We start from the raw sequence: 13,335 nt of genomic DNA, 5'->3' as shown, positions 1-13,335 counted from the left end.
GTAACAGATAACTTGGTTGTCCATTGTTTGTTGTTAGGCTCATTGAAACCCGGCCTGCCTTGGTAGATCAACCCCGGACCCGGCTGATTTGTGGCTGAAACCGAATCAGGTTTAAAAAAATAAGGAAAGGCAAAACCCGGGGTGACCCGGCTGACTCGACAGGTTGAACCGGCAACACCTAGTCAAAAACCCAATTGCAACCCGTTGATTTGTTTTTTTTTTTGCTAAAATGATGTCATTTTAGTTTTTTTAAAATGAATTGACCCGAGACCCTGTGACTCGGTCAAAACTTGAAACCTAGACCTTGAACCGGGCCGGGTTTGATACTCAAACAATATAGTGGACAACTTGGCCATCCGCTATTTGTTATCGGGTCACACCAAGATAAGATGTCAAGGTATGACTTGGTTCTATACCTTCCATCATCATTTTAATAGCCTCTTGGAGGAAATATTCCATGAGAAATTGGATTCTATCTAAGGATGGAAAGGAAAATGGATCATCATTAAGTATACTAGATCCATTTTACTATCTTGTAACATGAGAAGTGGGGGAACTTTGTGTTGTGGAAAGTTCTAAGAGGAGAGTACAATGTGGCGCTCTCATTGATTAGCAGAGGGATACTTTTTGAAATGAAATGAATGAGGTATGAAGGTATTTTTGTTCTTGTTTGCTTTTTCATTACCAAATGAAGATTGAGATTCTGTTTTGTCTTTGTAATTATAGGTGTCTCCAATTCTATCAAACAAGCTCTAAGAAGAGGATAAAATAGGAAAGGAGATAGAAAAAAAGTAGATTAAAGAGGAGACAAAAAAATCTTCTAAATAGAAGATGGGAAGAAGAGATTTAGGATTTGCAGTTGTGAGGCTAGCTACTCCTCATGTCAATAGTTCATTCTACATTCATAAAGTTTACACATTAATTTAGAAACCCCCCAAGTATTACCAATAATTTTTAATTCGTCAATAATTCTATATGTAATATTTAATTTAAATTTTTTATTTAGTCAAAAAATTTTAGAAACCCTCAAATATCACTAATGACTTTTCAATATATTAGTGATTCGATTTATAAAGAAAAATAATTAACAATGCAATTGAGAAGTGAACAATTCTAGATCTATCTGGAAAATACCAACGGAATTAATCCATCGATGATCTTGTATGTAATTGACAATATGAACAATGCAATTGAGAAGTGAACAGCTTCAGAGCTCTCTAAAATATACTAAAGGAATTAATTCGTCGGTGATACCTTCTATAATTAACATAATGAACAGTACCAGGAAAAACATAATAGTTTACCAACAGGTTTATAGATAGATTTTACCAACGATATTAATCTATCAGTAATATCGTCTGTGTAAATGATATGTCACCATATTTTTTAGTTTTTTTTTTAATTTCTTCTTTTTCTAATGTAATTCTCTTGGTATATACCAAGAAAATATTTTCTTCGATATTTACCAAGAAATATTGCAAAAAAATATTCTATTGATAAAATTCACTCCAATCTATCTTGAACCCAATAATGAATTCATCAAGTAAATGTTGTGTTGTTTAATCTTAATCGATGTGTGAATTCATCAAGTAATAGGTCATGTTTAATTAGAACATCATTAAGAAACAAATTAAGGAGACGCTTTTTATATTTTTTTTCCTGAATCATTAAGGAGATCTTGTTTCATCTTAATTAATATGTTGTTTTATATAGTAATTACTCATGTTTAATTATATTGTCATCGTTAAAATAAAAATAAAATCTAGGAGATGTCTTTTCTTTTTCTTGAACCATTGTGATTCCTTAAAAGATTATGTTGTTTTATCTTAATCGATTTTTTATTTCACAAGTTTTATTAATTAGGAATAAAATTAAAATCAAGAAGAAAAAAATTACTCAATTAATTTTTCTAAATATTAAAAGTAATATACATATCTTGCGTACACAACACAGAACACACATCTAGCTAGTTTACATAGAAAAAGAAAAAAGAAAACAAACCCAATTACATCTTATAAATCAATTTCGCGATCAACACCATTTTATCACATGAATGGTGCAACTGGTATGTTTATTTAGGATGACAATAATAAAGAAAGAAAGAAAGAAACCATAACATGAGTAAAAGCACACAGAGACCAGCTGCACGACGGTCACCTCCTCACCGGAGCTAGGAGTAAATAACTATCTGTTCGTTCATAGCCTAAGTTGTTCAAGGCATGATTGAACTTCAATCTCGTGATGGCCATTAGCCTCCAAGGATTCCTTGTAAGTCATCCCTCGGTAGCCCAGTGGGTGAAAATGATCCACAAACTTTGTCGCCGGAATCACAAGGGTGTCTAGAGATGGTCCATGAAGTGTGGCAAGAGAGATTCTTCTAACCTTGTTGTTGTCCACCACTACCTGATGAATATGACTCTTATACTTGCCATTGGTTAGAATCTGCAGTAAGAACACAGCATTAATTTACGGCCAACCATGAGAAAATTAGATTAGGGTTAGCAAGAGTGATTTTGAATGCTTGAATTTATTTGATTTTCATAATTAAGTGAGTGTCTGATTTTTAATTTTGTTCAAATAGTTGTTGAGTCTTTTTATATTGTATAATGAAGAGTCTAAGTGGATGTCTATTAACTAAAATATTTATGTGTTCATTAAAATATCAAGATAATTACCTTTAACAAATAAGCATTAGAAATAAGATTTTTTTTTTTTTTTTTGCTTTCAGACTTTAATTTTTTCCTCTATAAAAATAAAATATAAAATAACTCAATTTCTTTTATTTGACTTTGACCGATTCATGATATTGACCTCTTTTTTATTATTATTATTATAACTGTCTTATTCTAAAAACAGTTTTGCTACAAATTAACGTACATTAATAAGTTTAAAATAATTGACATCCATAGGATACAAATATATCTAAAATCATTTCACATTTCGCGCTTTTTAAACCAGATACTTATTTAAACAAAATTAAAAATCAGACGTCCAATTATGAACATCAAATAACTTTCACTCACTCAAAATCATGTTATATTAATTAGATTTTAATTGATCGTTCTGTCCAAATAATTGAACATGTATAATTTTGGGGAATATATTTTTTCTAATCAATTGTTTATTTTTTCTTATCAGGATTTATAAATTTCTAAACTTTCTAAGAAAATTCTCAGATCCCAGTCATTAGCATCCCCTTAAAAATTCTAATTATATAAGTTTACGCGGCTATTACAAGTATTTGTGCAATAAAAACATAAAATAATGAAAAAAATTTAGTATGTAATATATATTGATGAGTTTATAATACAAGTTTGAATTATATATGATTTTTTTATCCTGCTGCAGATTTGTTTAAAACAAACAAAGTATTAGCTAGATATATGTGTTATTTTGAGAATAATATAAATTATACCCCTCACCTAACAGTTTAATCTATTGAGTTGAGATGATATCAGAGCCTTAATGATCAAGCAGTTACGAGCTTAAATCTTATTATTCTCATTTATATGATAAAAATTAAGCACAAAGTAGTGTGAGTCCATGCAAGTTTCTAGTTCAAAAAACTTTCATTTGAGGGGGTGTGTTAGAAAATAATATAAATCACATTCTGAAATGATAGGACCTCATCTAACAGTTTAAACTATTAGATTGAGATGATTATTTGATATTCTTAAACGGAACACCAAACCGTTGAGAATTTGATATTTAGAAGTTTCAAATCTCATATTTTGGAAGTGATGGAATAAAAATTTAGAGATGGAGGGAACATGTCGCTATATCCCCATCCTATAGCACAAAATCTATTGAACCTCCTCGGCAGTGGACCAAGATAATAATTAATGATTTTAAGGTTATATCGCGACTAGCTACTAAGAGGGGGGAAAGATTGTGTCGCAGAGGACTTCAGTTACCTCCAGATGATCTCCGATTTGAATTAGGAAGGCGTTACGAGGTATATATACGTTGATCCACTTCCCTTTGTGCGACAGCACTTGGAGACCGCCATTCACATCTTGTATGAGAGAAACAAAGAAGCCAGGGTCGGTATGCGAAGGCACTCCGATAGAACCTTTGGACTGGAAATTGGGTGGATAGACATTCATGGCAGATACATCAAATCCTGACTTCAGATTGAAGAACTTCTCGATGTAAAACTCTTCAAGTCCCAAGATCTTGGATATCGCCCTCGCCAACCCAATTTTAACATCTTGAAATCTCTTGAAGTACTCTTCTAGGGCCTCACTGTAATTTATTAACAGAAAATCAAGGGCCTAGCGTTAGGGCACGTATAGATAGAGTCCTGAGAGCAAGAAGCAAAATTGCATGTTTTGTGCTTAATTTTCATTGCTTAAAGAAATGGCCACCGGTCTGTCTGTACCTGAGGTTAGCTGGTTTAGCGGGGCAATGGAATTGTGGATGCGCTACCACCTTGAGATATTCCCTATTTTCCCCGGCGTGGGAATTTAAACCCCACATGATCCTATCTGATGGGCTACTTTTCACGTACTCCTTCCTCTCCTCCTCCTTCGTCACTTCAAAGAAATCAGCAATTCCCTCCAGTGCACCTTCAATCACACTATCGGGGACGCCATGATTTACCAGCTACAAAGATCACTAAAGATTAATCGATAACCATGCATGGCACGTTTTTATATATAGATATTATAGCTATTCGTCAAAAAGATGACAGGGTCACCATGATGCATGTGCAGTCACTGCACATCGTATAGTTAATTAGTTATTGGTTTTACGTAGAAAAAGTTTCTAGGTCGTGAATTAATTATTTTCACACACGTGCATATAATATTGGAGCTCTTTTTCACTCCTTAATTTTGTCAATTATTGCAAATTGATCGGGAAAATAGAGTTTTGAGGGTACATACATAGAAGAATCCGTACTCGTCACAGGCGTTGCTTAGATTGTCGAGGGCCTTGGATTGTTGGATGGGATCATCGGAGAAAAGCATGAGGAAGTCGACGGTTGGGATTTCTTCATCGACTGCCAAAACGGAGTCCATGGGAATATTGATGTTGGAGGAGGGGACAGAGGTTATGTTGGTGTGTTCAGAGGTCTCTTGGGTATGCACCGGAGATGTTTGAGCCATATGATTCTGAATATGTGTGTGTTTGTGGAGATAGTGGGATGCCAACTAGGGATTAAATGAAGCAAGGAAGGCCTAGTCTGTTTATGTGCATGGATAACAACTTCCACATTTATAGACGGCCTTGTAAAGCCACTTGAATTAATATATAATAAACAAAAAGAGAACATAGCTACCTAATTAAATTAATAAACTACAATATCCTTCGAAAAATTATCTGTATAACTAGAACAACCGAGGTTTTTCCCAGCTCCTCAGTGAAGGAACTGCCCCTTGTCCTTTTCTTTACTTTTCCTTATTTTTAGAATTTTTTTTCTTTTCATTTAATCCTTTTTATAGCCTAATTAGATGAGACTAAATTTTGAAATTATAATAGAAACATCAAATTAAGAGATAAAGAACTAAAATATAAAACACAAAGAGATAATACATCATCAATCATAAATTCGTGATAATTTTTATTTTGATGTAAAAACTAATTTTGTTTATTTTTTGTTTTTAGAATTTGTGAGAGAAGATGAAATTGCTAAAAAAACAATAAAGTAAGAGAAAGTTGTTATTTGTCATAATTTCAACAATCAAAATAATAAAATTTGATGTTAACGAGTTCCATTCAATAAAAGAAGCTTGATTGTGATGGTTTCTAGCTTTTATCTTGCCAAAAAAAAAGAGTAAAGAATTCCATTAAATTTATATTTTTTAGATTTAATTTATTTTTATGTTTTTGAATAACCTTGGAATGTCTTAGAGTTGGTAGGTGATTTATAAAAGTTCTTATGGTGTTTTTAATATTTTTCAAGTAAAAATGATTTTAAAATTAGATTTATATGATAAACTCGTTCGTAATAATGATTTTTCAACTAATAATTGTTGCTCCATGTATGACAGACATACATGGAGATAGTTTATTATTCCATTTGACCAGACTAACTTTGGCTGGTTCCTTGATCAATGTGACTCGATTTGGTCGAATTCTTCCCATGCGTGAATAAATTTTATCCAGGGAACAGGCGGTTCCTTTTAATCTAATTTAAGACTATAAAAGTTCTGCTGACATTAGAATTAAATAGTTTCATGAGCAAATATGGCTAAGCCGTCGTTAGGTGAAGATGATTGATGAGAACTTTCCCTCTTCTTGCTTCTTAGATTTTGCTTCCTTTGTTTATTACTATTTGCAATATATTTTTATAGATGTTTCAGCGACCGTAAAACAAGAGTTAATGTGTTGAGTCTTTTAAAACAGTTTCCAGTGGAAGGATGCTGCACCTGGTCCATGTATGGCAACCTTCATTAAATTGGTCTCGGTCTCTTTGATATTAAAATGGAAGGGAACGAGGATTGTATTATTTATTCTTTATATTATGTCAACATGATGTTGGAGCCATAGATTCTGAATTATTATGTAAATTAGCTCGTGCTATGTTACAGGATTGTATTATTTATTCTTTATAAAAAATAATATTTTCTATACATCGCAAGTATGTTTTAAAGTAAGAAAAAATACTTCTATTTGGGTTATAGTATGGAATGCGTCAAATAATTAAGTTAGTTTTATTTAAATCAGATAATAAAAAAAAATTAGCAATAATAATAAAAGAACTTAAAGTTAAATAACGATCATGATAAATTAGAAAAAAAAAAATCTTTTCTCAAAAATAGAAAGATAATATAGTTCAATTTTCATCCAATTAAATATAGAACGATAAAATTACATAAAAAAAAACATAAATTAGCCAGAGTGAACTCAAGTTTGTAAGATAAATATGTAATTTGGATAATAAAGGGTTAGTCAACCCGGGATAACCTATCAAAACCTACAGTTTTGGTCATGAGATCGAAATAACCCAATAGAAAATAAATTAAAGAGAACCACAAAGTGTATTTAAAAATAAAAAACTAATGTTGAATGATGAAATAAAAAAAAAATAAGTGAAAAGAAGAAGATATCAACTCACATTAATTTTTCAAACTCGTGACCCGGATTATTATACTAGAAGTACCATACACAGAAAAACTGTGAAACCCAATCTTTAACCAATCAAATATTAAAAAATAAAATTGAGAAAAAGAAAATCAATTATACAAAAATATCCAAAATAAAAAATAATAATTAAAAGAATGAAGATCAAAATTGAAATAAAACATAAATTAGAGGACTATAAAAGTGAAATTGAATACAAAAATTACTGTAACAAAAGAATAAAAAAACAAGGATCAAATTGAAAAAAAATAATATATCATAAATTTGGATTAAAGGATGAAATAGGAAACAAATAAAAATTGTATAAAAGAGTCAAGAAAAAAAATCAAAAGAATAAGAAAAAAACATAAAGAATAAGGATCAAATTAGAAAAAAAATAAAATATTATGAATTGGGATTGAAGGATTTAATTGAAAAAACAAATAAAACTTTTACAATAAGGCTAAGAATAAAAATAAAAAATAAAAAAAATAAGGACCGAAGTTAATATATCAATAACATAAATTATTTATTAACTATGTAGTTCGAAAATTTTTCAATATAAACTAAAAAGAAACTCCTCATAAAGCACTATTCATTTGAATAATGCTTTATATTTGTTTTTTAATTTTATTTTTTAAAATTTTAGCCTTTAGTATTTTATTTATTGGTGATTGAGCTTTATAATTTATTTTAATTTGCTTTCAATAAGTTTATCCTTATCTTATGTACTGCATTGTAGGTGTTGCACATGTGCGGTGTCATGACGATCATTCTTCTAAATCAGGATAGTCAAGAATGGTGTTGGAGGAAATGATAAGAAATTCTTGTCTTATATATATATATATATATATATATATATATATATATAATAAGAGTCATTACCTAGTATTTTAGTCACTAGGAACTTAATTGGTCTCAGAGTTCTGATAAGGGGATTGATTGCGTAAATGAAATGTATTAACACCCCTAATACATCTTACATTGAGTAAGCTGCATTGTTTATTTGTCTGAAATAAACTAAAAAAATATTATGTTTTCTAATTGTTGTTATATTTAAAGTTAAAAAGAAGCCCTCCTTACTCCTTTTCAGTAAGGAGGTTTATCTTATTAGATTTTGATATTTTATTTTGAATTTGTGCATTTCAATCCTTAATTGACCAACAAACTTTTAATTATTTTAATTTGGCTCCTGATTTGATCAATTTCAACCTTTACATTCACATGTCTTTTTCAGTTTGGTCATTGGTTTTGGATTTCTTCAATTAAACCCTTAATTACCCATCGAACTTTAATATTATTCAATTTAGCCTTTAATTTGACTAAATTAACTCTTAAAAATTACAATTTGACCTATAGAATTTAATTTATTCCAATTAAAGCCTAAATTGACTTTAAAAATCATTTGTTCTTGCAATTAAGCCTTCAATAAGTTCAATTAAACCTTGAAAAATTCCAATTGAGTCCTTTAATATTCATTTTTGAATTTTATTTGTCAAGAGAGCCTTCATCAATTGAAAATACACTGTTAGATTTTTCAATCTTATATATTTTGATCTTTCTCAACCAATCTTTGGCAATTTTCTCAGCATTCTGGTATGTTTTTCTCACTTATATTTTTTTTATTTTCTTCCAAAAAATTTTTAATTTTTTTTTGCATTTTTTCTTTTCTTTTTTTAATTTGTTTTTTGTTTATATAAACCCCAAAATAGATAATAACAACTATTTGCAATATTTTTTTATAGATGTTTCAGCGACTGTTAAGCAAGAGCTTGTTGCCGTCAGCGAAAGGATGCTAACCATGGTCCATGGCAACCGTGAACCGTCGTTAAATTGGTCTTCGTCTCTTTGATATTAAAATGGAAGGGGACGATGACTTTATATTATGTCAGCATGATATATGTATTTAATTACGGTGAGAGAGACCATGTGTTTTCCTGGCTAGATTTTCACGAGAGATTGCCCCGTATTGCTGGGTCATGTCTGAATACTGAATTATTTATAATCATTATAAGATCACCACTTCAAATATTGAACTTTATATCATTTTTATGATTCAACAATTAGTTTTTCAAATATTTTTGCATAATTAATATTTATTGTATTAAAATTTGTTTCTGTTTAATAAGAACTACTGGTGTCATTTTCTTTTCATATATTTATCATCTGAACACATTATTTAGGATCTTTGAATTTTTTATATAGTATAAGAATTAAATATTTAGAATTAAAACCTTTGAAATGAATAAAAGATATATAAAAAAACTCCTACTGGTGGCATAATTGGTTCTTACCTAAAGCCAGCTGGTTTAGCGGGGCAATGGAACTGGGCATGTGCGTCCACTTCGAGATATTCCCCGTTTTCCCCGGCATGGAAAATTGCTTTGTCAGTTCAATGAATCAGCTATTCCCTTCGGTGCACCATCAATTTGAATACCGAATGGCGTAAAAAAAACGGAGCTCCGTTCAGGCATGTGCCTGAATAAAAATATCCATGATAGGTCTCTACATCTTCAAATAAATCTCCATAAAAATCTTCATGGTGAGATTTCCATATGTCTATGTTGTTTACATGAAAATCTTCATTCGAGGTCTCCATATCTCTAAATATATCTCTATAAAAATCTCCATACCATGTCTAGCCAGTCAGTTTAACCTGGAATGCTTGCGAACGGCATAATCATGAATAAGAAGAGCAACCGGTAAACTAGTATGAGTGTGAACGTTACGAAGCGAGTTTTTCTATCTCGACCATATCTCCAAATATCTTTTTTGAATCTCCATATATGTTTTCAATGTTTCCAAAGGGATCAAGATTCCTTTTTTATAAACATTGACAAAAGTTTACACAAAGAAAACTCTTATACGGATATTTTGCAAGACATAAAAATGATCAACATTCAAATGCCTAACCGCGATAACATTCTAGTTGCCACAAGAAGTAAAATTTATACTTTTAAGTATTTTCCCCCCATCTATACTAGCAAAGTCTTTCAAATATGTATGTTTAAAAGACTTTAAAGAAAATGATAGTGTAAGAAAATAGCATGTTGTTTGGGTCATGGCCCAAACAGAGTGGCAGAAGCCATCTTACATTGTCTATGTCATGGCCAAACACCATGGCCGCCGCCACCCCCACATTGTTTATGGCCATTAACCATGCCAGGTTTCTTAGACCAGGCCTAAACAACCAAATGTTTCCCTCCTCATCTCACTGTTTCGAAACACATTATTCAATATGAACACATTGAATATTTTTTTAGCTACAAGAATATTTTTACAAGTGCATCACCAAGCACACCATGTTTCACTAAAATCAATTGGTAACCTTGTATTATTTTAAAATCAAGTAAAAATATTATAGTTATTCGTTAAGAAAAATGGAATATTGCATATACTTATAGTGTTATAGTTGCACATCAAATAATCTATAAAATACATGTTAACTAACATAATTAAAAAAGCAATTAGTTGTTTCATGATTAAAAAACGATGCAAACCCTTTGTACATAAAGATCTAGAAACTCATAGTCAAATCGATTATTTTCATTTATGTTACGATAATTTATACTAAGGCACCAAAACTATACAAGTCAAACTCCTACCTAATGCCTATAAAAATATGCTAACGAGAAATATAGAAGACACCATGAAGCTTGATTAATTATTTGATAAGCCAGAGTAACTCCATGAGAAACCAAGAGTGAGAATAAACTCTCACAAATAAATTTTATTTCTAAATAATCGATCCATCTCTTATAAATTTTTTTAAAAAGCCTCAATACAAGCTAAATAATCCAACTTATATTAGGCAAAACATCCTAAATAATTCTGGAAAAATAATAAAGGAGTTATAAGTAAAATAAAAAAATAAATCATAAATCAATTAGAAAACTAATATAATTCATACATAGCAGTTTCTGAACCTTATCACAAGACTTTCTTGTTGTCCAATTAACATAAGATTTAACCTAATACAATATAAGGCCTCTAAAATCTTATAATAGAATTTCATCATGATTTAACTATTGGATCAAAATTTTGTTTACTAGCATAAAACTATATGTTAGAAAAAATAGCCCAAAACCACCTTAAGTGTCCTTAAATGATAAGGAAACCTTGCTAATGAAAAAAATCTATAAAACAAAAGGAAACACAAGTTGCTGATATGAAAACCCTTGCTAAAATAATCTCAATTGTTGCCACCTATGTTTTTCTTGTAGAAAATGAATCCTTGCTAAATAATAAGTTAACAAATTATAAGGAAACAAATAACAAAATTCATAACCACTTCTAATATTAAACATATTGTTCTCTCTCATCTACATGAAAATCTTGAAATGTTTAGTTAAGATTCCACTTAGAATCGAAGTAAGATTCCACTTATAATTCCATATATGTCAAAAATAGTACAAAAAGATCTAATTTGACATATTTGCAACTTGTTAACCTAAATATTTAAAATTATCCTAATCAATTTCTCTTGGATCCTTTTAGTTTCTAACCTTATAACAAGCTCAATTGGTACCTATAATGGATTATTTGGTGATGATCATTGATTCACATGAAAAACTTAATTTATTAAGAGGCCTTTATTATATGTAGAAAATATATTGACTAGGTGGTTGATTACTTTCATATATATGTAGGCTTATTTCACATCATTTATCAATTACTCAATGCAAAAATATATATAATTACAAGGGGTTAATACAGAGAAGAATACATAATCGTCACTAAAATAGATAAAATATTATAAGAAAGACAACAATAACAATCAACATAAGATTTTGTCAAATAGATTCACTACAAAAAATTATACTTTCAAATTTTATTACTCAATATTTTCTCTAACCAAAACTCAACATTATAGCTATTTTAGGTTGTTTTATATATTAGGAAAAATATCATAAATAAAGATAGAAAAAATAATAAAAGAATTCTAACCTGAATAAAAAAAATTATATATCTAAGGAAGGAAAGAGAAAATAGAAAAGAGATAGAAAAAAAAGCAAAAGGTTATCAGCAGCACATCATCATATAAAAGACAACACACATTTCTCCCCGCATAGAAGGAGATGATTTGCTCCTTTCAATTTTAAAAAAAATCATAAATCAAGGGGAGGAGAGAAAAAAAAAAAAAAGTTATCAGCAATACATCATCATATAAAAGACGACACGCATTTCTCCCCAAATAGAAGGAGATGCTTTGCTGCTTTCATCATCATTGTAAAAGCTATTGTTTGGATACTAGAAGACGTTGTGCGTGCCACTAAAAGATTATAAACGTCTCACATCCGTTGATAATTGTGTTGTACACACCGGTCAATTTTAGTTTTTAAATTATATTTAATATTTATTAAAATATTAAATTGTCTCTCAATCAATTTTATAATCTAAAAAAACTAGAATGAAAATAAAATAAACCCTTAGATATTAGTTAAATAAGTTTTTTTGTAAGAATAATTTAATCATTTCAGTATATTTAATTAATTAATAGCATATTGAACTGATGTAGCGAGTGAAACTTGTTGTTTGGCAACGAACTTTGTAGTGAGCGATTTGTCGCTTTCCCTTGGCTTAGAAGTCTTCGGTGGTTTCTTGTTGAGAAAACTCTCAAAGCTTCTGTGGCGAAAAATAAAAACTCTCGAAGCTACTTGTCAATCGCTATTGTTTAGCAGGAAACTCTCCCTGAGTTGTGAACAATCCGATGAACTTAAAAATGAAGCCCAGTTGAACCCCTAAAGTTAGCAGAAATCAAATTGAACGAAGAGGCGTTGGCCTTCTTTCTAGCCAGTCCGATTTCGGCCCATTTAAAGTCATTCTAAATGGGCTGTAAGGATCCATTGGACCATGCCCTTTGCATGTTTTATACGCCTTAGCCCATAACATAAAGTAGTTGTTGTCGTAGCGATATTTGTTCAGCTGTCCGTCATCTGATCACTAAAGCTTTATATATATATATATATATATATATATATATATATAGAGAGAGAGAGAGAGAGAGAGTAATTTTTAATTTTTAATTTATCCCCTAATGTTTTGGGGCGAATCCAATTCATCCCCGATGTATTGATTGTTTCAACGTCCATCAAAAAATTTCAATTAGATATCCATATCCTCATTCAGCTTGTATGCTGCATTGTGGTTATTATTCTTCTAAATCAAGATTTTTAGATGTAAATAAAAAAAATAAGAATTTTTTTTTTTTGGTTAGTAAGGATTGGAGTCATTACTTAGTATTTTAGTCATTAAGTACTATAATTGATC

The 13,335-nt window shown here is 30.2% G+C and overlaps 1 protein-coding gene across 1 annotated transcript; it reads right to left on the bottom strand.

The window, feature by feature from the left end:
* Positions 1-1,975: 1,975 nt before the first annotated feature.
* On the bottom strand, positions 1,976-5,169 carry LOC118029194 (2-oxoglutarate-dependent dioxygenase 19). The gene is made up of 4 exons (XM_035033007.2): positions 4,887-5,169; positions 4,382-4,605; positions 3,915-4,245; positions 1,976-2,442 (listed from the first exon to the last, which is right to left on the bottom strand). Exons 1-4 carry the CDS (start codon positions 5,106-5,108, stop codon positions 2,197-2,199), a joined length of 1,023 nt encoding a protein of 340 aa, XP_034888898.1. The 5' UTR covers positions 5,109-5,169; the 3' UTR covers positions 1,976-2,196.
* Between the last annotated feature and the right edge of the window lie 8,166 nt (positions 5,170-13,335).

The sequence above is a fragment of the Populus alba genome, chromosome 5, assembly GCF_005239225.2.
Source record: "Populus alba chromosome 5, ASM523922v2, whole genome shotgun sequence".
In the NCBI taxonomy this organism is placed as follows: domain Eukaryota; kingdom Viridiplantae; phylum Streptophyta; class Magnoliopsida; order Malpighiales; family Salicaceae; genus Populus; species Populus alba.
This window is presented reverse-complemented; position numbering and strand designations above follow the sequence as displayed.